The sequence below is a fragment of the Boleophthalmus pectinirostris genome, unplaced genomic scaffold, assembly GCF_026225935.1.
Source record: "Boleophthalmus pectinirostris isolate CB_2022bp ecotype Guang Dong unplaced genomic scaffold, ASM2622593v1 HiC_scaffold_12, whole genome shotgun sequence".
NCBI lineage: Eukaryota > Metazoa > Chordata > Actinopteri > Gobiiformes > Gobiidae > Boleophthalmus > Boleophthalmus pectinirostris.
In genome coordinates this window covers 17,239,243-17,266,216 of record NW_026571018.1, presented here as the reverse complement: position 1 = coordinate 17,266,216, position 26,974 = coordinate 17,239,243, and the positions used below count along the sequence as shown (strand labels likewise).

At 36.9% G+C, this 26,974-nt stretch overlaps 1 protein-coding gene across 2 annotated transcripts; it reads left to right on the top strand.

The window, feature by feature from the left end:
* The first annotated feature begins 186 nt into the window (after window positions 1-186).
* gdpd5a (glycerophosphodiester phosphodiesterase domain containing 5a) lies at window positions 187-26,557 on the top strand. 2 transcript variants are annotated; one of them, XM_055148599.1, is made up of 16 exons: window positions 187-481; window positions 9,420-9,590; window positions 13,895-13,998; window positions 14,526-14,619; window positions 14,697-14,756; window positions 15,678-15,776; window positions 15,937-16,030; window positions 16,537-16,682; window positions 18,198-18,280; window positions 19,237-19,387; window positions 20,218-20,439; window positions 21,222-21,367; window positions 21,625-21,772; window positions 23,115-23,197; window positions 24,582-24,694; window positions 25,981-26,557. In XM_055148599.1, exons 2-16 carry the CDS (start codon window positions 9,474-9,476, stop codon window positions 26,067-26,069), a joined length of 1,749 nt encoding a protein of 582 aa, XP_055004574.1. In that variant the 5' UTR covers window positions 187-481; window positions 9,420-9,473; the 3' UTR covers window positions 26,070-26,557. The 2 variants fall into 2 exon arrangements, with proteins under 2 accessions (XP_055004574.1, XP_020790243.1); XM_020934584.2 differs by having other exon boundaries at window positions 20,218-20,448.
* The last annotated feature ends 417 nt before the right edge of the window (window positions 26,558-26,974 follow it).

The following is a 26,974-nucleotide window of genomic DNA, read 5'->3' as shown; positions in this document are numbered from 1 at the left end:
AACTAAAACAGTGGATCTCAGTGTTTACTTTAGATGATACGTCTCCACCTGCTGCTCAGCCGATCTCATGTCAAGTGAAAAGCGATCCAGACGCACCTTCTCTCTGTTTCTCGTCTATAAATAACCCAGATGAGATTTTGTTTTACAGTGCGCTTCTTAGCCCCGCCCATACAGTGTCGGCAGGATTACTTTGATTTGAACTCTTCTGAGCGCTCCGTCCGTGCGTCTTTTCTCGACTTTCTATGAATTTACGCCACAATTTGGACTTCACTGCGCGTGCGTAAAGACGTCTCAACAGGTCCCCGCTGTCCACGTGAAAAGTGGGCTCATGTTGGCGATTGTTGTGCACTAGAGGGGCTGCCGTGGATCACTTACAGGATCACCATATGAAACTTCGAGCTGTGAGAAGACGCCTTGATGACATCGTCCAGTGAAGGTTAATTCATTGGACTGAAGAAATACCGTCTTTTGTGGAGCTAAGGTAAACGTCTGTCTGCGCATCATCCGATTATCTGCATTGTAATCCCACGAAAGCCTTTGTTAGATTAGTTGAAAAACAATTGGCACGGAGTTAATCAAAAATAAACGTGTGTATGCGTTTTTATGACATGCCCTTTAATGTTTATTTTAGATAATAAAAAAATTTAAAGGTGCATTGTACAACTTTTCTGGTAAAGGGTCCGTCCAGTGTTTTTCTCCAAGGAGATGTTATTGCTTTGCCTGGAATGCTTCACAGTATGGCATTAAACTTTCTATCTTCATGGAGACCAAACCAGACCAAATTACAGGTCAGATCTGTGGAGAGGCAACCCAGCTCACAGTGAGGATGCCTAGGTATTTTTGAGCTATTACACCACCTGTAATGGAATAAATGGTAGAGCTGTTTAATGCCATATTGTGGCACATTCTAGGGAGAGCAATGACATATCTAGAACAACAAGCAGGTGACACACCCCCAACCAAAAAGTTATATAGTGAACATTTTAGACAAAAGTTAGTGCCTGTGTCAAAGTCTAAAGGTGATTATAATAATAATTTCTGGATTTATGAATTGAATTGACTTTTTCAATGGGGGTTTGTCACCTGCTTGTTTCTGGCTATGTCACTGCTCTGCTTAAATGTTCTAACCTGATGGCTTCATCTCTAAACCACATGCTTTTATTGACAGAATTGGTTGTAGACCTCTCAATGAAACAAAAACAAAAAAAAAGTTTAGTTTACAAGTATCATTGACATTTTGAAATTATTCAAATCATATCTCTGTATTCGCCCAGCCCTAATTTAGATTATAAGCCTTGATTCAATTTGATTCTGCTCTTTAACAAACCATTGTGCTATTCATGCACATACCTGTAGTTATTTGATGTAATTCATAAGTCTACATGATATAGTACCATAAAACTATTCCAATCAGTGCGCTTCAAAGGTCCTATATTACACAAAATAGACTCTTATGAGCTTTAAGTCATGTTATAATGCTGTTACCTCCTCAAAAACATACCTGGAGTTGTATTTTGTTTCATTCACACATGTCTGAGTAATCCTTTATTATTATTATATTTTGTGAGATCATGTGGTGGTAGTTTGTAAGTTAACAGCTTTTATCTTTTGTTCAGAAGAGATTAGGAATTCCAGGGCTTAAATTATCCAAATGTTTCTAGTGAAGGTGTATGGAATTTAAAAACACAGTGGAGCACTTCTTGTATTACCACATGACATCACAAGGTGCAACAGAGTGTTTTCCATTTGAGAGAAGAGCTCACCTCATTTGAGTGCCAAACATGTGTGAATGAAACAAAACACAACTCCAGGTATTTTTTGATGAGGAAACAACATTATAACTCATCAGAAAATAGCGTGGTATGGGCCCTTTAACCAGACTGTCTGATGTCTCTTAACTGTGGCCTAAATGACTAATGTAGTTTTACTGTATAATTACGTATGTAGAAATTAGTCATGACGTGATTGGAGTTTTAAGGCCAAAATATCTCTTATTCAAATTAGTATCCCAAGCTTCATTGCCCTAATAACTATCTTGCTTGTGACGTCTGGGGTTGCCAGGTTGAGTGATATTCTGCAGCGTAGGAGGATCCCAATCTGGATGAGAGGCTCTTCAGACAGACAGACAGAGGGACGTGATGACTAAGCCCAGCATTTAAGTTGGCTGTGAATGTAACTTTCCAGCCTCCATGATCCCCTGTTCCTCCCTCTGTCTTTATAATAGACTAATGGAGCTCTATTTTGGGCTAATGGGCAGATTATGGGTATTATCTATGCATATACAAATTTAATAAATATTGTGATTCAGTGACCGGGGCAGTGACCGAGATGCAGGGCTTATAATAGCTTTACAGGGCAGCAACAAACAAAAAAAAATCACAGTCAACAGAGACAATTATTTATGTAGTACTTTGAGACTCTTCAGATACATTTTAACCAGATAAAAGTGAAAATATTTGGACTGAAGTGACTGACTACATTTTTAACTAAAAGGCTGACTGAAGGCTTCTAAATTGAGAATATTTTGAATAAAGGATACACTGAAGTGTATTAAAGTTTTTTTTGTTGTTGTAAAAAGGTCCTTTTGCATGTGTTTTAGTGTCTATTTTCTATAGAAATGATTATGATCACAGTAGTAGTATTAGTCCCTGCAGCCCTCGACTTAAGGCTTCTGAATAGAAAATTACAAACAAAATGTATTACTATCTAATACCAATGAAATCACAAATTGTCATACATTTTTGCTGTTTAGGCATTATAATACTGCTTTCTCAGTTATTTAAAAAAAAAAACCTTTTAGCTCTGTGTTTTAGAGTCTGTAAAGTTCAGATAATGTTTACTAAAATTAAACAGTTGATTAGTCGTGTTTATTCCTTTTAAACATTGCAGTTCTAAACAGGTTCTGCACTCACAGGCCTAGAGACATTGGCAAGCTGATTTATTGGGGCTATTATTCGATGAGCTCACGATTCAAAGTGGCACAATGAGACACCTGCACTCTTTAAGGGCCACGCACCAAGTTACCAGGCAACAAAGTGTGTGTGAGCAAAGCACTGGAGACAGTGCAGGGTCTTCAGGTACATAACAGATATCCTATAAGCCACAGGCACAAGAGGTCGAGTGTAAGCCCCTCCTCGGGCACAGAGGCAGCTCAGCTATAGTCTCAGTATTATTTACAGAAGGTTTAGAAGAAGGACTCTCAGCCTGTGGGGTGCGGACAGCTTCTGGACTGCTTTTTGCTGTAGTCTACATTAGGGCTGCATGAGCTGGGAAAAATATATAATTGCGCTTTTGTGTGATAAGTTTTGCGATTAGATTTGCAATTTATGTTTTTATTATGGGATTCTGTCCAAAATTCACATGACATAAAGATTGAAATAGGAACTGACAAACTACTAATACAAAACTCACACTTCAGAGCATGTTTGTGCAGATCTATTACAGGGATAGCATTTTTTATGCAGAATAAGATAAGATATTGATTTTTTATTTTATTTTTTTTTATAGAAAGTTGTTGTAGATTAGTAATAAGGATTACAAAAGCATAGCGCATGCCTTCTTGAATGTTGCTGTGTCAGAATGACTGAGAGAACAGTTCAGTTTGTCTTTAGGTCAGACTTTTATCAAACAGTTTCTGTTGTCTGCACAGAAGTGTGTGCATGCGATTGTGCTTTTACTGTAAATATGACATTACCCTTGACATTACCCATTTTATGTGCTGCAGGTTTTATTGGTGGATGTATAAACATCAAACTTATTGTTCAATGTGGACATTAACTACACAAGCCATGTGAATCTGAATATCTGAAGTCTGAAGTCTTGTTCTATGTAACATTTCTGTTGGAGGGTCCACCATCCATTTGTCTCCATGGAGACATTATTGCTTTGCCTGGAATGTTCCAAAATATGTTATTAATATTTCCATGGATAAGTAAGTGAATCCACTAGTTACAGATCAAATCTGAGGAGCAGTAAGCCCTCTCATAGTTAGAATGCAAGTTTTCCAGTTTTCCAGTTTTCAAGGTATTTTTGAAAAAAACAAAAAAAACAAAAAACACCTGTAATTGCATAAATTAAAGATAGAAGTTTAATGCCGTACTGTAGAATATTCCAGTCATAGTAACTGCATCTCCATGGAGACCAGCAGGCCTGTAAGTCTCCTCTCATAGACGTCTACTTTGTCAGCATACATTGTTCTTTCCACATCTTTGCTCCATTAGCACAGTAGTGTCCACTGCAGTACTACAGAAATACTTGAATTGCCTTTGGAAGACTCCTTTCTCATTGAGGCACTTCATGAGGTACTTTAGGGCAAAATCACTCTCATTTCCTTTTATTACCCTCACCAAGGTCATGTGATCAGCTTCTAAATTATAACAGAAAAAAAGTACTCTGCAGATTTTGATTAAACTTCGCCAAAGTGTACTTCACGGGCCAAGGACGAAGCTATTAAAATGTGAAGCAAATGCACGGAAAGAGCCAAGGCTGTTATTGCTTTTTCTAACATTGACATTGAGTTTTGATTTACTTAAATTACAGAAGTTGGAATAATGTGTTGTACTGCATATTCTAGCTTTGTGGTCAGAGATGTAAGAAAATTAAAGAAATGCTTTATGAAATACTGAATAAATATAACTAAAATAGCTGCATAATTTGGAAGAAACATCTGGCAGTGTTTTTTTAGTATTGCAAACAGTAAATTCCTGTTAAAAATTTAAAACAAATGTTCAAACTACACATTGTAAACAATTCCAACATTAACATTAGAGAGAAGACAATGAAATGATAATTCAAGAATCATGAAACATGTTTATATAAATCTAAAACAATGATGATGATTTTTTTATTATTTAAATAAATTGAGACCTTTGCAATGTGATAACTGCCAAATTGTGATTTGATTTCAATTTAATTGCGAAACTGGAAAGTCCCAAATAGCAATATTTATTTTGTTTTTTCAAAGTAACTTGAAAACGTATCCCTAATTCTGCCTGATTCTTAAAAGTTCACTGTGTAGCTTTCCACCATTTGCTTGGAATGTTCCACAGTATGGCATAAATCTACTGTATCTCCATAGTGACAAACATGTGATGCCAATAAGCTAAGTGACAGGACAAATCTGAAGAATGTTTTTCAAGTATTTTGGAGAAATAAATCACCTGTAATTGAATAAATGTCAAATGGATATGTTTAATGCTATACTGTGGAACATTCCAAAGCAAAACTATATGCAACTTATATGAAAGCAAGCAGACTGCGGACTCTCCACCTGAAAGTTACACAGTGCACCTTTAAAAATCAGTATCAGATATGGCTGCACTATGCATCATTTCTTTTGTTGTGCCCTCAGTATTTAACATTTTCTATGATGGATGCTTCCTCATGTTTAAAGGCAGTTAAAATGATTGATGAGTTGATTTGATTCACAAATAATTACTGCAGGGTTTACATTGTATTTTGCCTCCTGCCGTGTCAGTCTTTTAATAAATCTATCTGATGACATAACCCCATTTACGGTAATATGTGTTTCCATCCCAATTGTGCCAGACACTCTAAAATTAGAAAAGCGTATTGTGATCTTATCCAAGCCACTAAGATGGTGAGAGCTGGGCCCTCCTGAATGCTGCAGATATAAACTGCTCAGATAAAGGCAAGACAGCTGCTTGTTGTGTTAACCTGTTACTTGGAAACCGAGCCTTATCTGACTGTGTAGGCCATTTAATTATATTTCTAAATTAAAATACACACAATAGATGGAGTTAAATGAGAACTAAGCTGTGGGAGTTATATCTTTGGATGCTATAGACTTTATAATCATTGCAGAGTATGCTTGCAGTTTCCAAAAATATGTTTCTAAAAATATGACTTAAGAATGGATTCATCTAAAGATAGGAAATATGTCTTATTTTCTGGTGTTATTTTGTTTACCTTATACCATTTATTTTCTTCAATTTTATGTTGACAATTTAAAGCCAATAATATCTGCTTATCAGTATGAATTTAAACACATTTTTTTCAAGTCTGAACCCATAGACTGTGTATATAATGGACATAGCTAACTAAGGATGTAACAATAACCAAAATATTGTGATATCATATTGTCAAAGTTCTCACAATAATATCATGGACAATCAGAATATATCGAATTACAAGTCTCTTTGCTTAAATGAAGAGTTATGGTGCAGCAATAGCTAAAAAAAAAAGACAGAGGGAACTACATAGACCATGATCCTTTGCTCCATTTCAGTGCAGACTACAAGAAGAAATAACAGTTCTAAGCACTTTTAAGTCTTAGTTCTTTAGATTAAGTCTTGTAAAGGCATTTTAAGAGGAAAAAGTAGCATATTAACAGTTTTGTTTGTAAATCTCCACAAAATATCACAATAAATATTGTACCGAGAGATTTAGATATTGTTACATCCCTAATTGTGAGCCTTCCCACCATATTGTCATCTTTCCCACGATATTGCAATAAATATCATACTGTGAGGTTCATACCATGACAATATCGTATCGTGAGACTTGGATATCATTTCATCCCTAAAGCTAACCCACTATATACTAGCTGTCGCATTTCAAATAGAAAGTGACCATGTTAGCACTTCCAGTGCCAATAAATAATAAAATATTGAGGAAAATGTTGCCCCTCTCTATAAATGCTGCTGTCAGGGTCATAATTTAGTCTTAAAACGTTCGTATTAATCCACTCAACATGATCTTGGTGTTTTTATTTCGCTATTTTGTCTGTAAATATATTCCTAAAAATATATCTGCTCCAAGTTTGCTCCTATAAGTGCTAGCCTCGTGAGCTTCATTTGACTGCCCATAACCGAACGCTATGACATCACACTCCCTCAATCCACTTCTTTATACAGTCTATGCTCCAGACCACATGCTTTTACTGGCAGAAGATCAGCTGTAGAGTACCCCATTAAAAATGTGATTGATGAAATGGATTAATTGCACAGCCCTGTTTTAGGTTGTAACAGAGTGAAATGGACTCGTACAGGAACAGCCAAATACAGGACAGCAATCAGAGGCAGACTGAAATAACAGAGTAGTTTTGTGTGTATGTCACTGTGACATTTTGGGGAAGCCATTGAAACTGAAGATTTTATTCAACCACAGCTCCACAGCAACAGACCATAACTGAGCCTCTGTGAATGCAGGACAGTTTAGACTCGGTCTGTCATGATACATACTGAATCAACTTATGGTTCAACACATGACAGATGGAACAATACTTTTCTTTTGGGGGTTCAGTATTTATCATGGGTACTTTTTCCTTGCACTACAGGGAATTTTTTGTTTAATTTTTTTGTACCACAATGAGATTTGAACTGTAAAAGGTTGAATTACTTATTAAAGACTCATGACTGATACTTTGGGGGCTGGGGGTGTTATTATATAAACACAGACAAAAAAGGTTGCCTGAAAACTCAAGAAAAAGTACAAAATGGATTTAGACAACACATTTTCAGGAGCCTGTGATCAACACAACCATTCATGGTCCTGTTAAGAGGATTTATATATTGTATTTATACACTATTCAATGAAATGTATCTATCTATGCCTGTGTGTATGTATGTATGTATTTATTTATTTATTTATTTAGAGAGCTGCAAGATTAATCGCAATCAAACTGAATTAGCAGTTTCAATGGTCGTAATTTGCAATTTGTAAACAATGTAAATATTTAATTAATTTATAACGTATTTTGTCTTATTATCCAAAAGAAAAATACTCTAACTCTGTTGCATAAATGTCTATAAGCATGTACTTAAATGATTAGATCATATTTCAGTTTTCACTTAAATGTTGATGCTTCTGGACAAATTTAAAATGTGCATGTTCAAAATCATTTGTCAGAAAAATCACGACTGAATATTTTGCCAAAATCGTTCAGTATTGTTAATAATGACTAACTGATGTCACTAAAGCAGGTTAAATAAATATTAGGAGGGCAGCCTTTGCATCCTTGCACTTGTAGACTCAGCATTTTAGATGCTGTAAAGTTCCCAAAAGTTTATAATATAGCATTAAAGATGCACTGTGTAACTTTCGCCACCTGCTTGTATCTAGTGATGTTACTGTACGCCATTAAACGTATCTGTCTTGCATTCATTCACTTAGTTGTTTTTATTGTTCAAAAATACCTTGAAATACATACATTCTTACTGGGAATGGGGGCACCTCTCTATAGATCTGGCCTGTAGCTTTGTGGCAACGCATGTTTGTTTTTATGGAAATGGCCAAATCTAATTATATTGTAGCACATTCCAGGCAAAGCAATAACATCTCCATGGAATCAAGTAATGAAAAGTTACACAGTGCATCTTTACAGTATCATCTTCTTCCCGTTAGTACTTGGATGTTGTTCTTTGTTGTTGCTGTTTGAATCGTCTAAAACCTCACACTGAAGAGGCTGACGTCCCAATGACTGTGCACTCTATAGAGCCATATCATTATTGTCTCTCCCAGACATGAGTCACTATTGGACTCTGTTGACTTCTTCTGGGAGCTGTTGTCACTTCAAACAAGAGTAAAGCCTGCCAACAGAATCAGCGTGTTTAGTGAAAATACACAGTGTACGCTGTGACCTGGGCTGCCTCTGTGCTCTGTGCTCTGCCTTACTGTTAGTACCAAAAGATGTGAGCTGCAGAGGGTCAAAAAGTAACTTTTGTTTTTATTGCTGCTTACGGTATATATATATATATATATATATATATATATATATATATATATTTTTTTTTTTTACTATATTATGCATTCATAAAAGGATTTGTAACGTTTCTGGTCGATGGTTCTCCACCTCCTTTTCTTCATGGGGATGTTATTGCTTTGTCTGGAATGTTTTACAGTATGGCATTAAACCTGTCTATCATCTTGGAGACCAAATTGGGGCAAGTGACAGGTCAGATCTGTGGAGAGGCAACCCTACTCACAGTCAGAATGCTGTTTTTTTTTTAGTTTTTTTTTTTAGGTATTTTTGAGCTATAAAACCACCTGTAATTGAATAAATGTAAGGTAGATCTGTTTGTCATACTGTGGAACATTCCAGGCAAAGCATTGACATTTCCACAGAAACAAGAGAGTGACGGACTACCAAAAAGTTACACTGTGCACCTTTAAGATCATTTTGTCAGTGGTTCATTGGTAGTTTGAATATTATCGTTTATTGTGATGTTTTTATGCAGCAATATATCATTTAAAATATGTTACCGTGACAGTTTTTAAACTGGTTTTAGTTTGTTTATTGTTGTAAGATTTTATCTTTTTTTTTGTGAGCACTGATAGAGCATTGTTTATTTATTTTAAATGTTTTTTTTCTGTGCAGCAGTTTGGTTACAGTTTATAAAATATGCTATATAAATAAATGTATTGTATTGTATGTAATAGAGTTGTATTGTGCTGTGCAGGTTTGGTGTGCAGTGTGGGATGCTGACAAACCAGTGGTGCGAGGCTGAAGGAGCATGGTGAAACACCAACCCTTGCAGGTCTATGAGAAGCAGATCTTCTTGTCCATAATCACTGGCATCTATGGTTGCCGCTGGAAACGCTACCAGCGTTCCCAAGACAACACCTCCAAGGTAAGACTTTCCACCGGCTCATCTCCTACAGCTCTCTGGATTATGTCATCACACATCAAATAATTTTCAGTAAATATTGAACTAACAGAGAGTTTAAGATGCAAAGTCCTGACTTGGAGTTTTATTCTGCAGTTTGAGTAATGACCAGCAGATCAGGTTGTTTCATGGCTCTGCTCTTTGGTTTACTTTTTATATTGCTTTTTCTAATAAATGTCTATAGACATATGGCACATCTGCCAGAGACATGAAGTTTTCCATCCCAAGCACTATTATTGGTTAATTTCTGATATTTAACTTTGTGCAATTTAAATATGTTTTATTTTGGATTTTGGCTTTTTTTTTTTCTTTTTGAGAAGTGCTGTTCAGGAAAGTCTTGCTATTAAGGTTGTCATTATTTATATATAAAAGGTGTCAAGATATTAGTTGACCTTTATTGTAGTAATGTTTGTATTGTATTTTTGCAGTCAGTCTGTGGATGAAAAGCCAACCCTATTGCTATGGTTATATACAGTTTCTTATTATACAAACAGATTTAAGGTTTTCACAGGTTTATTACTATGAGATGTACACACTTGACATTTCCAAAAATCTAAGAAGAGTGGCATGGGCACATATTACACTATTATCTGATCAGTATTAATGTTGTTTCCTCATTAAAAACATGCCTGGAGTTTGTTTCATTCACTCATGTTTAACATTGAAATCCTGCATATTTAGGCTAGGTTCTTCTCTCAGACTGAAAACACTCTGTTCCACCTTGTGATGTTATATAGTACAATAGGAACTGCTTCACTGTGTAAACTCCTTACACCTTCACTAGAATCATTTGGATGATTTTACCCCTGGAATTAGCAATCTCTGAGAAACAAAAGGTAAAAGGCAGCTTTTAACTGAAACATGCCACTACATGACATCATTTGGTGAAACAGAGCATTTTGAGCTTTGGAGATGTAGACAGACTAGTAGTTACTCAAACGTGTGAATGAAACAACACAACTCCAGGTATGTTTTTGAGGAGGTAACAACAACATGAGCTTTAAGCTATGTTGTTGTTACCTCAAGAGTCAATTTTGTGTAATATTGGACCTTTAATTAATAAAAATGCACATGATTGGTGTGATCCAGAGTATTTTTGTAGATGACAGTGTATTTCCAAAACAAACCGAGTCATCAGATTTCCAAAAGCCTGGATTCCTGGGAGTGTTTTGGAGCTACCCTGGCTACTGTGCGAAAGAGCCAGACACCCAGCTGTGGTCGTGAACAGGCAGCCCGCACACTACTGTTGCTGTTAATATTACTACGTGTATGCGGTTGTATCTACAAGAAACTATGTCTGTGTACCTGGGCCTGTCACAATAACACATTTTGAAGTGTGACATATTGCTGTCGAGAATGTATATTATAAATGATATTATTGAAACTAATTTATGCCACTGACAATAATACTAAAGCAGAATTATCCCAAACAATAATATTTTACTTGTATAATATCAGAAAAAACATGAGCTGCAATAAATAAATAAATACCAGAGGAAATACTTTAGGAGTTAGTCATAGAAGTTGCTTATTCAAATCTCTACAAGTCAAATCTTAATACAGAAAAATAGCACAAAGTAACCCACTAGTGCAAAGAAAATGTACTCATGATGAATACTGATCCCCAAAATGATTGTTCCATCTATCATGTATAAAACAATAAGTCGACATACTGTAGAAATTATGGTAATAGGTCTGATGGAGAGGAGAGCAGATAATGCACCTGCTTCCTGAGTTAATGAGTGCTCTGGTCAAAAACACTTGGACTCATCATTGACTGAGCTGCTCAACTTGGTCTCCTGCTGAGGTAGAGCTCTCAGGTGTTTTGGACAACATTTTCACAAGCCTCGAATGAAGGACAATACTGAGCTGTACTGAGCTGTAGGCCTGTCACCATAGTTACTATATCGACTTATTCGTTCAATATATAAAAGCTGAGACATATATGTATATATATTTATTATCTTTATTTACTTCAGCAATATATTATACACCAAACATTTTTATCGTGACAGGTAGGGGTCTGCAAAAATTATCAATATATCGTATCATTTAATGTGCTGATACAGTATCAACATCATGAGCTGCTGTATCGATATATCAGCAAGAGTATTTTTGGTATATTTTACTCAGTTATTTTGTTACAGCAATACAGTTTTGTTGCTTGTTTAGAGGAAGAAAACTTGTTTATGCAACATATTTGACATTTTCACTGTTTTGTGTTTCATATGGACTTTGCACAAGAAGTGGTTTAACAAAGACTTTTAGTATCACAGCCATGATTTAGCCATTATTTTTATTGAACCGTAACAAATCGATCTGAAATATACTGTATCAAATCGAAAGCTTATTGTATCGAGATATGTATTGTATCGTGGCCAATGTATCGAGATATGTATCGTATTGGCAACTTCTTAAAGATACCTAGTCTTAGTGATAGGCCTAGAGAAAGGTAAAGTGATATTTCTGTATTTTTGTGATCCATTCACATTTATGCAACACATGAGCATTTTGGCAAAATCCTGAAGCATTAAAATAGTGTCTGAATATTGTTATCTAGATCAGTGCTTCTCAAAGTTTTCCCCTAAGTACCACCAGATCTAAACCAAGTCTAAACAAGGACTATTCTAGGTCTAAAAAGAACAACACATGGTATAAACAGTCATTCTAAAGAAGGTCTAAACCAAAGGAGGACAGAAATGTAGACTAAATAGACAATTTGAGAACCACTGATCTGCAAAAACAAACCAGGCCGGCACAGTTGCATATAACACAAAAATAATCTTGTTAGCGTGTTTATTTAGCATTCACACTTGACTCAGTTCACTGCAGGTGATGAAACCTACAACGTGACTCTGGCTCAGCGTCTCAGTGTTTGACCTGAGTTTAGCGGCTAAACCAATTAAAACAGACCTGTCATTACCGTCATTACTCACTCAACTGACAGCTCGTGCAAAGGGCGCAACCTACTCACTTCGTCTACTTCCTCTGCTAATATTAACAAGAGCCAAAATGTGTCTAAATTGCACAATAGTTGTGATTAGACTAAAACAAATAAATATGTTTAGTTTGTTCAAAAGTTTAATCTGCCAGAAAATGCCTTCCTTTTGTGCAGTGATGGAAAACAAGGAAGTAGGCTACAAATTGATTACAAATTTTAGGTATCTGTACTTTTACTTAAGTAGATAGATTGTTTGAGACCTACTACCTTTCTGCTGAGCAAAATCCAGCACAAATCTTTATTAATATCACTACATTTGAAGCTTTAATAAATCTCAAAACCCACATAAAATACTTTTACTTTTTACTCTTTATGTGCATTTTTAAACAAGTCCTTTAATACTTTTATTTAAGTACATTTTTTGTGACACTTTTACTTGTCCTTGAGTATTTTTGCTGTGGTGTCTGCACTTTTACTTACTTGTAAATTGTACCCGCATTTTAATAGCATTTTCAGTATTGACAACATAGATTTTAAAACCCATTGCTACTTCCTGTACTTTGTTTTGTTCTTTTCCCCTCCGTTTTGCGCAACTAATTACCACTTAACTGAAGTAAATCTACGTTAAATACTTCCCAAAGGTACTATGCCCCAGAAGCCAACTAATAATTAGAAAAACATGAAAACCTGTCATAGGCACTTTAAGCTCCAGGAAGTGCAGTGGCAGTGTGTTGTAAAGCTGGTAAAGCTCCACAGGATCCAGTGAGTGAGTGATCATATTGGACATATTCTCTCTCCCATAATCCTGTTAACTACTGAAGGGAAGAGTCCTTGAGGGCCATGTCCTCACAGGAGCTGCAGGAGCACACTTCTTAGTGGAAACCATGTGGGACCAGAAGCAATGATGGAAGAAGTACTTGATTGTACGGATACCAGAGCAAAAAAATACTCAAGTAGAAGTATCACATACAAAAATCTAATTAAAGTAAATGTATTAAAGTACCTGTTTAAAAGTGATAGAGTAAAAAGTAAAAATATTTGAAGCAGATTTTGAGACCTAACAAAGCTTCAAATGTATTGATTTTGATAAAGATTTGTGCTGCATTTTGTTCCACAGAAACAACTTTTTATATGTTCAAAACGATGACCATGTTAAAAATAAATCCTCAGCCTTTTGAGCAGGTCTCAAACTATCATAAAAATACTTTCAGTAATTTTGTATATAATCAAGTCAGTATTAATCGTTTGATTAACGGTTTGTAATATCTGATATTTTGTACATAATGCTGAGCCTCATGTTAAAATCACATTTGTATTTTTTCTGCAGTGGGAGTGTTTATGGTTCACCATCCTGTGTTGCTCCTTCTTCCTCCTCCTCTTTTGGACATACTTCTGGTTTGTGGCACAAAATGACTTCAACGACTTCAATTGGTAAGTTTTTATTTCCACGTCATAATTTCACCTGAAACGCCCGTCTCAGACTGCACGCTGAGTGACTGTGACTGCTGTCTTTAACAGTATTCAAGCAGAGTGCAACATGAAGAGTGGAGCAATGCTTTGCTGCTGTGGTCACAGGCTTTAAAAGCACTTTAAAGACCACATGCTCATGTAATAACAATAATCATTTAGATGGGAAAAAGTTTGTGGAAGGCAGCAGTGTATGGTGAAAATACTGTAGACTTTGTACAGTTTGTGCTCCTACATAATGAATCTAGAGCACCACTGCTTTATTACAACAAAAATCTGCAATTAAACAATATTCACTTTACCTGCCCCCATCTGTATGAAATAATATTGGCTTATGTAATGTTTTGATGTCATCTGAAACCCAGTAATTAATGGTTTAGAGATCTTGTAGCATGTGCACTACAGTAGCTCTGTGGCCAGTCTGAGCTATAAGCGGTTAAATATGTTCAAAAATATTCTGTAACTTTTATTATTTGCTTGATTTGTTCCAGGTCAGTGTATAACCGCACTGGTGAATGGACAGATGAGACCATTCCCATCGCGGCCTCTACCTCTGTGGGCATCAGCTACATTACATTCTTAGTGGTAAATAAACTGAGATCTGTCCTGTTTTTTGCATATACATATAATACTGATTTATTTAGCTGTTTTTCCTTTTTCAGATTTTAGCACTCTTCCACATTTCCCTCGGTCAGCAACTCAATCTTTATTGGGTGCACAAGGTAATTTAGTTTTTTATCAAAATAATAAAGATAACTTTTTCTGAAGGTTGCAATACCATTCACTGCTTTGCCTGCAATGTTTCACGGTAGTGTCGTTCTAACATTTATTTCATTACAGGTGTTTTTATTTTTAAAAAAAAAGAAAAAAAGAAAGAAAAACAGGCACTCTTACTCTGTGAGCAGGGTCCTCTCTCCGTAGATCTAGATCTTGGCCTGGTGTTGTCACCTCTTTGCTTTATTGATTCTCAAGAGAAATTATGAGATTACTGCAGCTCCAATGAATATCAAAATACAATAAAAACTATAAAACACAGTATCAATCATCCATATAAAAGCTATAATACATTGGACCCAAGGTTGAAAATGTATAAAATGTAAACGTTTTGAATTGAATGTGCAAAATCGCTCCTCAGACTGTCTAGTGTGAGATTAAGGCTACGTTTATATGATGAAACAAGAAGACACAAAAGTGGCATCGAGCCTTCACTTTTTATTCCACATTTAGACAAGCGTTTTGAGAAGGAAATCTGCGTGCATACGGTGATGCAAAAGTGTGTGGAATTCGATTGGGTATGCATGTCAGGCGGCTAGATGGTGACGCTAGGTGGTGATGTATGTGACGTAAACGTGTACGCGAGTTTTGCGCCTTGGGCAGTGTAGACGGAAACGCTGCAGCAGAGCGTATTCAACTTTTTCACTCTGGAGGGTGGTTTCAGATTTTTGCGTTTTTAAGCCCCAAAAACGCCGTCAGCATCTAAATGAAAGGCAATAAAATAAAATATTTTGTTGTTTTTACCTGCAAGCGTTCTTATGTAAACAGTCCTTAATGCCAAAAAATATCTCTATGAACTAACTGATTGATTGATTCCTTCTTTCGCTAAACGATCTTCATTGTAACCTTTTCTGTCTTTCCCTTTGCAGATTGGTGTGTTAGCGACATTAGCCACCACTATCTCTGGAGTGGTGTCTGTGGATGACATTTGGGGAGATGAGTGGGAGATCCTGTTTATTTCATTGCAGGTCAGTTTACAAAAAGGTAGCATTATCAGTTATATTTTTGTTACTTGTCACTAAATTTTGTGCTACTCGAAACTAGGATTAATAGAGTATAGTCTTTAATGGCATCTGCAGTAAAATCTACAAATAGTTCCAAGATTGACATTTTTTTGTTGTTTTTCAGGCCACTGCACCTTTTCTACACATTGGCGCCTTGGCAACAGTCACCGCAGTGGGCTGGTTGGTCGCTGGATACGTGGTCCGTAGACAGAGATCCAGTATGTTGTTTGTTAGCATTTTCACATTTCACTGGTTAGGCCTGGGCAGTTAATCCAGTTTTTATTGATATTGATTCAGTCATCTCCAGATGTCAATGTAATGCGTAGTGTTTTTGTTTTTTTATTGAGAAGTCTACAGTGAATCCTCTGTCAGTAAAAGTATGTGTTCTGATGTGGAGATCAGTCTTTGGAAGAAGAAATTTGACTATGTTTTGTGTAAAGGCGCTGATTTTACTCTCTCACAAAAATGTGAAAAGCAGAACTAGTATTTTAAACCGTTTGCAGTGGTCCAACGTTATCACTGTTATGCATTCCAAGGATCCTAATTTTACACCATGATTAATTTATAATCGCTTAAAAAAATATAATAATAATAAAAAATTGCGATGGATCAATATGAGAAAAAAAATATATCATTAATTTATAGTTATATGGCCCAGCTCTATCTTCCTGATCTTAAATGAGATCTTTTTTGATTTTGACACTCACCTGTTTCACTTCATCAGATTTCCAGATGATGGTTCTGGTGGTGTACTTTGCCATCCTGGTTGCCCTGTATCTGGCCCCGCTCTTGTTTACCTGCCCCTGTGTCATGGACCGCCACAACCTCAGAGAACGGCCTGAAATCATCGGACGAAGAGGAGCTCCTATGGTCAGTTGGTCAAAAAACAGTAAAGCCCCACCCACACACGCAGCATAACCTGGGAATTTACCACCATTAGCCATAATGGTTTTCCCTGCATTTTTTTTACTTGCCAAGACCATAGACTGCATATATAATGGACATAGCTCACCCTTCTCCAAATAGGAAGTGATCATGAATGCCCTTCCAGTGACTTTAAACTGAAATATTGTTACCCCTCTCTCTGTAACTGCGGCAGTGAACCTCATCATTTTGGTTTTAAAATGTTCTTATTAACCCGCTCAACATGTTCCTTGTGGTATTATTTCTCTATTGCTATTGTAAATAAATTCCTATTCCTAATATGGAACTCTGCTATGCTCCAGATTCTCCAAATAACTGCAAGTCTCGGTGAGCTTCTTTTGACTAGAGCTGAACACTTTGGAAAACTTCATACTCCCTTAGTCCACTTCTTTATATAGTCTTTGTTCGAGACCATAGACTGTATAAAAGAAGTGGACTAAGCGAGTGTGACGTCACCCATAACGTTCAGCTCCACTCAAATGAGGCTCATGATGCCAACGGTTACAGGAGCAAATTTGGAGCCAGGCTCTAGGTTATGAATAGGATTTTTTTGACAGACAAAGTAGTGAAAAAAAAATAAAAATCAGGATCATGTAGAACACTTTAAGACCAAAATGACAAGGTTCACAGCAGCAGTTACAGAGAGAGGGGTGACAAGATCTCAATGTAAGTCAATTGGAGACAGGGTCAGAAGGAGCCGGAAGAGCCTTCTGGCGCACTTCCTATTTGACACACGGTGGCTAGCGCGTTAGTTATGTCTACTCATATATACAGTCTGTGGTTGAGTAAAAATACTGGACATTTGCAGGGAAGGTTTATGTGTGAATAAAGCTAGAATATTTTCCTGGACTGTGGTTTGATTTCCTCAAACTTGATTCAGCATAGCCAAGGAAACCAATCAAATAATTTACTGAATATTTGTAGGACGATCTATATTAGAACTATTATGAAACCAGAGAATAAGAAACTGCTATTGTTTTTGTTGAAAATTACATAGTATTCTCTAAAAGAAAGAATATCATCATTATGGTAATCAAAATGGAGTGTCAAACCTTTTCGTCATATCAAAAAGTTATTAAGATTTTTAAAAGTTATGTGACGCTATAGTCAGAGGCAGAAAGTTACTAAGTCCAAATACATGTAATTAAAATAGATTTGTCATTGTGTAATTTATTTAAGGTATTGGTAATTGTTTTTTGGAGATTCTTAAACATGTGCTTGAACTATACTGACAAACACCTAACAGCACTGCATCCCCTGCTATGACTGGTCAGAGCTCATATGATATGACAGATTGTGGCTTCAAACAACTTAATTTTGTTTAATCAATCAAATTTTGTATTGCATTTGTACTGAGTACTCTTTCCACCTTTGACTACACTCATTATTTATTACATCTTGTGATTCAAAGGTTACACACTTTAATACTAATTGCCCAATGTCCTTGTGTTTGTGCTATAGCTGGCTCCAGAGAATACCATGCTGTCCTTCAATCGAGCGCTCCAGCAGGGGGCGACCTCCCTGGAGGCTGACGTCACCATCAGGTCAGAGTGCAGCGTCTGACATTTTCACAACACTGCATTGATATAGGCTTTTTATACAAGGCCCATAAAATGTGTATAACTACAGGCTGGGTTAGGTTAGTTCTAGTAGATGGATACCTAGAGCTCACATCTAAACAAAATGATGTTCAGTATAAACAGCCTCTCTGATAAACATAAGAAAACATCCAGACAATCTGTGTTTGCATGCACACCAGAAATGTGACCTTTATCTGATTGCCAGAGTGCTGAGTCAGATTGTTGAATGTCAGTAATCTGAGTAATCGGATTTCTTTCTGATTGGTCACACCTGTGCAGGTTTTGACTATGAGAATTATGCAAAAAGCACAAAGCCAAAAATAAAAGTGAAAACATTGAAGGACCTATGTTACGCAAAATTGATTCTTGTGAGCTTCAAGATATGTTATAATGCTGTTACCTCATCAAAAACATACCTTGAGTTGTGTTTTGTTTCATTCACACATATTTGAGTAACCCTTTATTATTTTTGAGGATCTCTAAAGCTCAAAATGCTCTGTTGCGCCTTGTGATGTGTGGTAGTTTAAAAACACAGTGGAGCACTTCCTGTATTGTCACGACATCGCAAGGTGGAACAGTTTTCAGTTTGAGAGAAGAACTCAGCTTAAATATGCAGGGTTTGTGTGTTAAACATGTGTGAATGAAACAAAACACAACTCCAGGTCTGTTTTGGATGAGGAAACAACATTAAAAAGTAGAAGTAGTAAAGCGGAACATGGCAGCTTTAAAGAATGTTTTAAATTCATTGTACTCTGTTTTCCAAATACAATAGCTGACACATCTCCCCAGCTGTTTTAGATGATCAGATTTCCCTTGTACATGTAAACACACACCAGAAATCAGATATAATTATTGGGTTATTTGATCGTGCTCTTAATTTTATGGCCATGTATATCAAACTTTTGTGATTATTTTTACAGTGTGGATGGCGTTCCCTTTCTTATGCGAGATCGCACTTTGAGGCGAACCACAGATGTGAGAAAAGTCTTTCCTTCCAGAGAATATGAAGATGCTTCGTTCTTTAACTGGACAGAGATACGCACTCTCAATGCTGGCCAGTGGTTCCTAGAGGTGATACTATTTCATTTGTTTCCTTATTACTCATCCTCACCATAGGAGCTTTAAGTAATGCATACAACAGTAGACTGCTTCTTTTTCATAACCAAATTAAAGCTTCTTGATTATGGCAAAAATTATACTAACAATTATTTGGCTTACTGTTCAAATAAGGGATGCACAAACCCTATACTGATATCAGATATCGACATTGATAGTGAAATATTTGCTGGATCTGATAGTACAAATATCAGTTTAGTTGATATCCTGGTTGGACATATAAACTGTAACTGTAAATGTAGTATTTACTGGTCGTAGTTAGCAGAGAAAGTCTCATAATTTTTGAATTTTTATTTACACAAGGTTGTTTGTAGTTACATAAGAGATACACAACAGCTACATTTGGATTTGAATCAGTTTTGTCATTATTTATTGTAGTTTAAAGGAAATAAATGCTGTTTTCAGTCCCAATTGGGTATTGGCAGATATTCAAAGCTGTAGTATTGAAATCTGTATCGAAACTGAAAAAGCTGGATCAGTGCATCCCCAGTTATTTGAAGCGATTCCTGTCTAAATTTAGAGAAAGTTTAGATCTAGTATATTTAATTATCTTAAAGTTTATGGAGAATTCTGGAGAAGTGGCTTTGCTCCAAGTTTTAAGTGGCAGAATGAGTCACACATCATTCTGAACAGACGGTAATTAAATATACTGTATTAGATTAAAGATATACATTATAGATTACAACATTTTTGTAATCACCATTATGAATTTGACTGATTGCACAGCCCTTTAAGTTAAATAAATCTGTAACTTCATGAGTCAGGCTTTGTTTTCCCTGCTCTAGAATGACCCCTTCTGGACAGCTGCCTCCCTCACATCCAAGGACAGAGTGAGAATAGAGAACCAGACGGTGTGCACCCTAGTGGACATGTTGAGACTTGCAGCACGAGCAAATGCCTCTGCTCTGTTGAATATCCGTAAGCCCCCTGCCCAGCACCCCCGCGCCCGGAGCTGGTTCATGGACACTCTGTGGGCCGTGCAGAAGGCAGCCATCCCCACCAAGAGGGTGAGGACTGTATGTCATTGTTCTTCTAATACTACATCATGCCCATGCTTATTAGTGTACCTTAGTAGTTACCATATAATGTCCATACTTATTACTTTAAAGTGTACCTTAACTTTAACTTTAACTTTCCAGCTTTTCCATACAATATAGTTTCCTTAATCATTTTTATTTGCTATTTTTTATAGTTTGCATAATCATCCATTCCCCTAAAATTGTGCTTAAAGTAAAGTTGAATAGGCCTTTTAGTATGTAATAAATTAATATTATATTTATGTGCAATACTACTGGTTAATTTAAAGGTGTCTTATCCAACTTTTCTGGCTGTGGGGTCTGCAAAATTATCCATGGTTTTGCTAGAATGTTCAACAGTATGGCATTAAACTAAGCTGTCTTTCGTGTATTCAATTGCAGGTGTTTTTTATCTCTCTAAAATATCCTAAAAAATAAACATACATTCTTACTGTGAATAGACTCACCTCTCTACACATTTGACCTGCAACTTGACCTTGTGGAATCACCTGCTTGTCTGAATGAAATGGCATAATGCCATACTGAGTAACATTCCAAACAAGCAATAACAACTCCATTAAGGCAAGGATTTGGCAAACCCTTCTACAGAAATATTACATAGTGCACGTTTAATGTACAAATAGAAACACACAGAATGACCCGCTGAATATACAATTACCCTACTATAACTATATGAATTGCACTTTTACCTTTTCTTATAAAGCAGATATAAAAGCCTGTCTCATGTGATGTGTCCCCTGTGTTTGGGGCAGGTGACTTGGAGCCCGGACAGCGACAGGGGGAGGGTGCGGGGCTTTCAGCAGACCGCCCAAGAGAAGCTGTCACTGCAAGAAATGAGGCAGAGGGGAATTACAAGCCTGACCCTCCACTACAGCAAGGCCAACCACAAAGACATACAGTAAGACAAATGACCCCTGACAGACAACACTCAAAGTTACAGTGACAATAAAGCTATGTAAACTTTTCTACACTCTGCTTAAGATTCCTTGTGCGTGCGTTCCTGATTTATGATTGCTGAAAATGAGCGTATTTACTGTGCCTGTAAAAATGCCTATTTTGATCTAGAGTTATGGGACAGAAAAGAAAAAGGTGCCAAGAGCTGAAAGGGAAGCCATATTTTGCTGGCGATGACTAGTGTCTTTCCTTTGCCCCCAGGGAGTATCTGGCCAACAATGTGAGCGTGACCGTGTACCCGGTGAATGAGGCCTGGCTCTACTCCACGCTGTGGTGTAGTGGGGTGCCTTCTGTGTCCTCTGATGCCCCCCAAGTTCTGCGAAAGGTGCCTTACCCCATCTGGCTCATGGTAAATACACTCCTCTCTCATCTGCTTCTAACACACACACACAGACACAGACACGCAAGTTGGGTTTCTATGCTTTTTGGGGAAATTTCGTCTACTTTCATTCATTTCCTGGACATGGATCCTAACCTTAACCATTGACACTATTTGCCTAACCTAAATCCTGACCTATTTTAACCTATATCTGAACATTAAAGAATATCATTTGATCTAATAAGGATTTATGTCATGGGGAATTGATTTTTTGTCACAACAAAGGCAACACATCCCAGTAATATGAGTAGGGCTGGGTATCATTAAGAAGCTGCTGATATAATACATACCTGGATACAAAGGCCACGATACGATACAGATCTTGATACAGTGCACTTTCGATTCAATACGATATATTTCAAATCTATTCAGTATGGTTCAATAAAAAATAAAGGCTAAATCATGGCTGTGATACTAAAAGTCTTGCATAAAATAGTTTCCTTCCTCTAAACAAGCAACAAAACTGTAGCGCTGTAACAAAATAATTCAGTTAACCAAAGTAATTAGTACACCAAAAATACTCTTGCCAATATTGATACAGCAGCCCACAATATCAATTACTGTATCATTACATTAAACAGTACGATATATCGATATTTTTATATTTTTGCACACCCCTAAATATATGTCTATACAGAGGATAATTACCTGTCCGCACACATACACAGTCACAATTAACCTTAACTGTAACCTAAACCCTAAACTATTCTAACTGTATCTGAACTTGAAACCATGTTGTTCATCTAATAATGTGATATCATACTAATAGATGGGGAGGGGGGGTAATTTTACATTTTTTAGATTTCCCTATTGATCTGGAACCTGATAATTTCTTTTATTTGACTAGATCCAAAAACTCAACTTGGAGTCAAATTTTTTGGAGGGTGATCCTAACCTTCACCATAATCACGACCTGCTACTTGTGTATACATATTTCAGTCCACACAATGCGATAAAAACCCATCTCCACACACTCACACACACACAAGGTCACGCAGCGAGACAGGGGGACAGCAGGAGAGAGGACAGAGACTGACGAGGGGCCCACGCTAGACTGCAGGGCAAGGACACTAGAGGAATGGGGCGGGAGCTTGTGGGCAGCCTTCAGCTCAGCGTGGTACAAGGGAATAACAACACGGTGCGATGGAGGCAGAGACGGCCTGCACGCCTTTAGACAAGGGCACAAAGAGACCAAAAAGCAGCTGTCGAGCAGATTTTTGCATTAGTCAGTGCCTGGAGACATGCTCAGTGCTGACGGTGACCCCCAGTGGCGCAGGGTGGAATTGACTCTTCTATCTCTCATGTCCTACAGAGCCAGACTGCTTACTACTTCATCTGGATCGCCTCAGATCTGTTGTCACTCGCAGTCGTCCTTGTGATTTTCTCCTTTCAGAAGTAAGTCCAAGGATATGAGCAAAGTCAAAGATGTATAATGCGCACATACATTTAGTCTCAACCCTCTGTGCCAACTGTTGAAAAAAACTAAACAACTGGTGTACTATTATAGGCCTGTCATGATTACAAATTGTTAAGTGATATATTGCAATAGAAAATATCATAATAAACAATTATATTGAAACTACCACACAATAGGCAACAGAGCAAGTAGTAAAAGCAATAAATAGCTGAATAAAACACTTCAGTAGATAGTTGTAGTATCTAAGATTCAAATCTACAATCTACAAATCACATGTTATCGTTTTAGGCCTAATATTAATAATCCATGCTTGCACTTTATATGCTAAGCCTCAAAGCACTGCACTGTTCTCATTTGTTCACTCCACACTTGGTGGAAGTATAGGCTCCTGTTGTGGCCACAGCTTCTCTGGGGTACAGTGACAGACCCAAGGCTGCCAATCTATGCCATAAACCCCTCAAACCAGTGCAGTCAGGCACACACCACATTCATACTAGGCAAGGTGGGTGAAATGTCTTGTCTAAGCGCACAACGACAGAACTTGGTCACAGCGGGAACGGAACCTTGGACCTTTGGGTCACCGTCGGCCCCTAATATTAGGCCTACATAAACAAATTCCCCTCTAGTCTAAAGAAAAGGTACTAAACATTGCACTAAAAATTAAGCCTGAAAATGTATTGATATAATAATGACTGTGACAGGCCTATACAATTATATGTGTATTGTCGTACAAATATTTCAGTTGATTTTTGTTTCCACTTTGTTTGTCCTTTCAGTCAGCTTCACCTTCAGCTCTAATTATAGCTCTTCTTCTGTTCTTTTGCCGCTCTTGTGGATGTTTTTGTTTTGCGTCTCTTCTTCTCTGTGCCTAATCTGCATGTAACCTTGCTGCACTGCCCCCTGGCATCTGTCAGCTATCATATGATCAGGTAACTGCTCCAGCGCCTTGGCCTCTCCTCCTGCTCCTCTATCCTGCCCCCTGTGTCCCCTATGCCCCCTATGCCCCCTGTGCCCCTGTGCCCCTGTGCCCTCTGTGCCCTCTGTACCCTCTGTACCTGACGCTTCAAGGCCAAGCTCCCGATCTTTTAGCCCTCACTGTTTACTGTTCTGTTTAATTTCCTATAAAATATAAAAATATAACTACAAAAAGTATAATATTGCAGTAACTGAACACTGTTATTGTGATATATATATATATATATATATATATATATATATATATATATATATATATATATATATATATATATATATATATATATATATATATTTTATTTTTTTTTCCCTTTTTGGTCCATATTACCCATGTAGAAATGCAGATTCTCTTTACTGTGGTCTCATGTTGTATTTGCTGGTACACAGGTGGAAGATGAGTGGGATCCAGAACTGTAACCCTGAGCAGATCGTGCTAAATGCAGTCGGACGCCCACAAACCCGAGAGGTCAACATCATGAAAGAGAAACTCATATTTTCAGGTGTTTTGCCTTTCCTATTGATACAGCAATAGACATAAGACATACTTAATCAACTTAAACATACTTAATCAATACTTAAACATACTTAATCAATAGACATAAACCACGCTTAATCAATACTATACTTATGGGAATGAAAGTAGTGGAAGAGTCATCCATTTTATGTAAGGTAAGATACATGCAAAATGGGATGTCCCTGTTTGAATCATAGACTGTATAAAGAAGTGGCCTAAGGGAGTGTGAAGTCACAAATAGCTCCAGTCAAATGAAGCTCAAGAGGCCAGCAGATACAGGGGTGACTAGACCTTTTTCACTACAGCCGGAAATGCACCGCTGTAGGTTTGAGGGACTATGGCAAAATATCTGTGGAAATGTCACCAGCGTTATAAATCTGCCGACCCCATCACCAAATCTTCATCCAACAAGGTCGACAAAGGGGAATTTATCCACAACTAGCAAGGTAAGAAAGATGAAAATGTAAAGGCGAACAACGACTAGCATTAGTGAACCTCCAGAGAAAAAACTAATGTTATGGTCACGAATAAAATATAAGTAATACGTAAATCGTTAATAAGTAACTTGTGAACTCAGACAGTTTAAATGCTAGACACGTAATCTGTGAACATCTGTAGCATTTGAACTGCACAAATCTCTCTGTCTATGCTAATATCTACATCATGAAATAGATTTTTTTTTATTTTAATTGTAGAATCAGTCTGAGTTAAGTTGCTTATGTTTTATTCATGACCATAATGTTGCTCAGGGGTAGTTCACTAATGCATCGTCATTATTCACCTTTAAGTTTTCGTTTTTCTTACCTTGATAGTTGTGGATAAATTCTTCATGGACAGAAGATTTGGTGATGTGGCAGATTTATGACGCTGGTGGAAAATATGACATAGAAAAGAAAAGCATTAACCTAAGTGACGTTTACCTCGCCGCACTTCTGGCCATTATGAAAAAGGTCTATTTCGGGGGTCCGTCATCAGCTTGTTGCCATGGAGATCATTGCTTTGCCTTAAATGTTCCACTAAATGGCAATAAACATGTCTATGTCTGTAGAGAAAAGCAGGTAGCACCAACCGTTCACAGATTTATTTGAGCAACAAAAACACATGTATGAATGAAAATGATTTTTAATATAATTCTGTGGATTCTAGGCAAAGCAATATCCTTTCCATGGGTACAAACTGGTTGCGGACACCCACCAGAAAAGTTACATAGTGGACCTTTATCCAACAGATGAAAATTAAGTAAAAGTTTTGAATGCCTTATGTCTTTTGCAGAGCTCAGTAATGGACATGCCAGTGCGGAGGAGATTTCCCTTTATCCTGAAAATGGATATGCAAGCTACTCTCACGGAGGACTGTTGTAAGACATCACTGCGTGAAATTAAAACATACGGAGTGGAGTTATGGACACTGTCAAACCTAAAAATCTATGAAACTTTTTACTGTATTATTTTGAAATTACATAAAAATGCCATTGACCAGTTTAAATGTATTGTTTTAAATGTACCATCAGGATATAAGCAGTGTTTGACCACATTTCACTTTGGATGTTACCAAAATTCATGTTTTTAATTTTATCTGAACACTACTCCCTATTACTCACAATGAACTCAGCGTGAAGAAGTGCGGTGTTTTGTACATGAACATTTCTTTCTTTTTACCTGTGTTTTCCTTCAAGAGCTTTGAATCCAGCATTGTTAATATGCTTCTTGAACAACTGATTTATTTAAAGATAGTATTGTTCACATGGTTGCCTTTTTGCTAATCTTGTACTACTGTATATTGGGAGTCACATGTTATCTGTAGCTTCAGGTTTCTTAGTTTAAAAATAAGCTCTGTATAATTTTAGATAGAGACCGTAATTGAAAATAAATTGTTTCCCTTTTTGAATGCTTCACTGTGGTTATATTATTATATTCAAAATCATACATTAGAGAGGGGTCTCCAACATTTTTTCTCTGGTGTGCTACCTTTATAAAGCAAAAATGCCAAAGAGCTACTAGTTTTAGCAGTCACAAGAAATTTAGTCAATGTAAGGAAGAGGGCATGCATTAAATGGGGTACCGTTAGATGCGTATAAAACATAAACCATTATTTATTTATTAGTGTACAAAGTTAGGCATCAAAATGATATATTTCCAATAGTAACAGGCATTTAATTAATCAAATTGTAGTTATTAGCACAATATGTATAATTCAGATATCCTTTGGCGAGCTTCTTGGAAGGGGGTGGAGAACTACAGGTTGGAGACCCCTGTGTTAGAGCCTG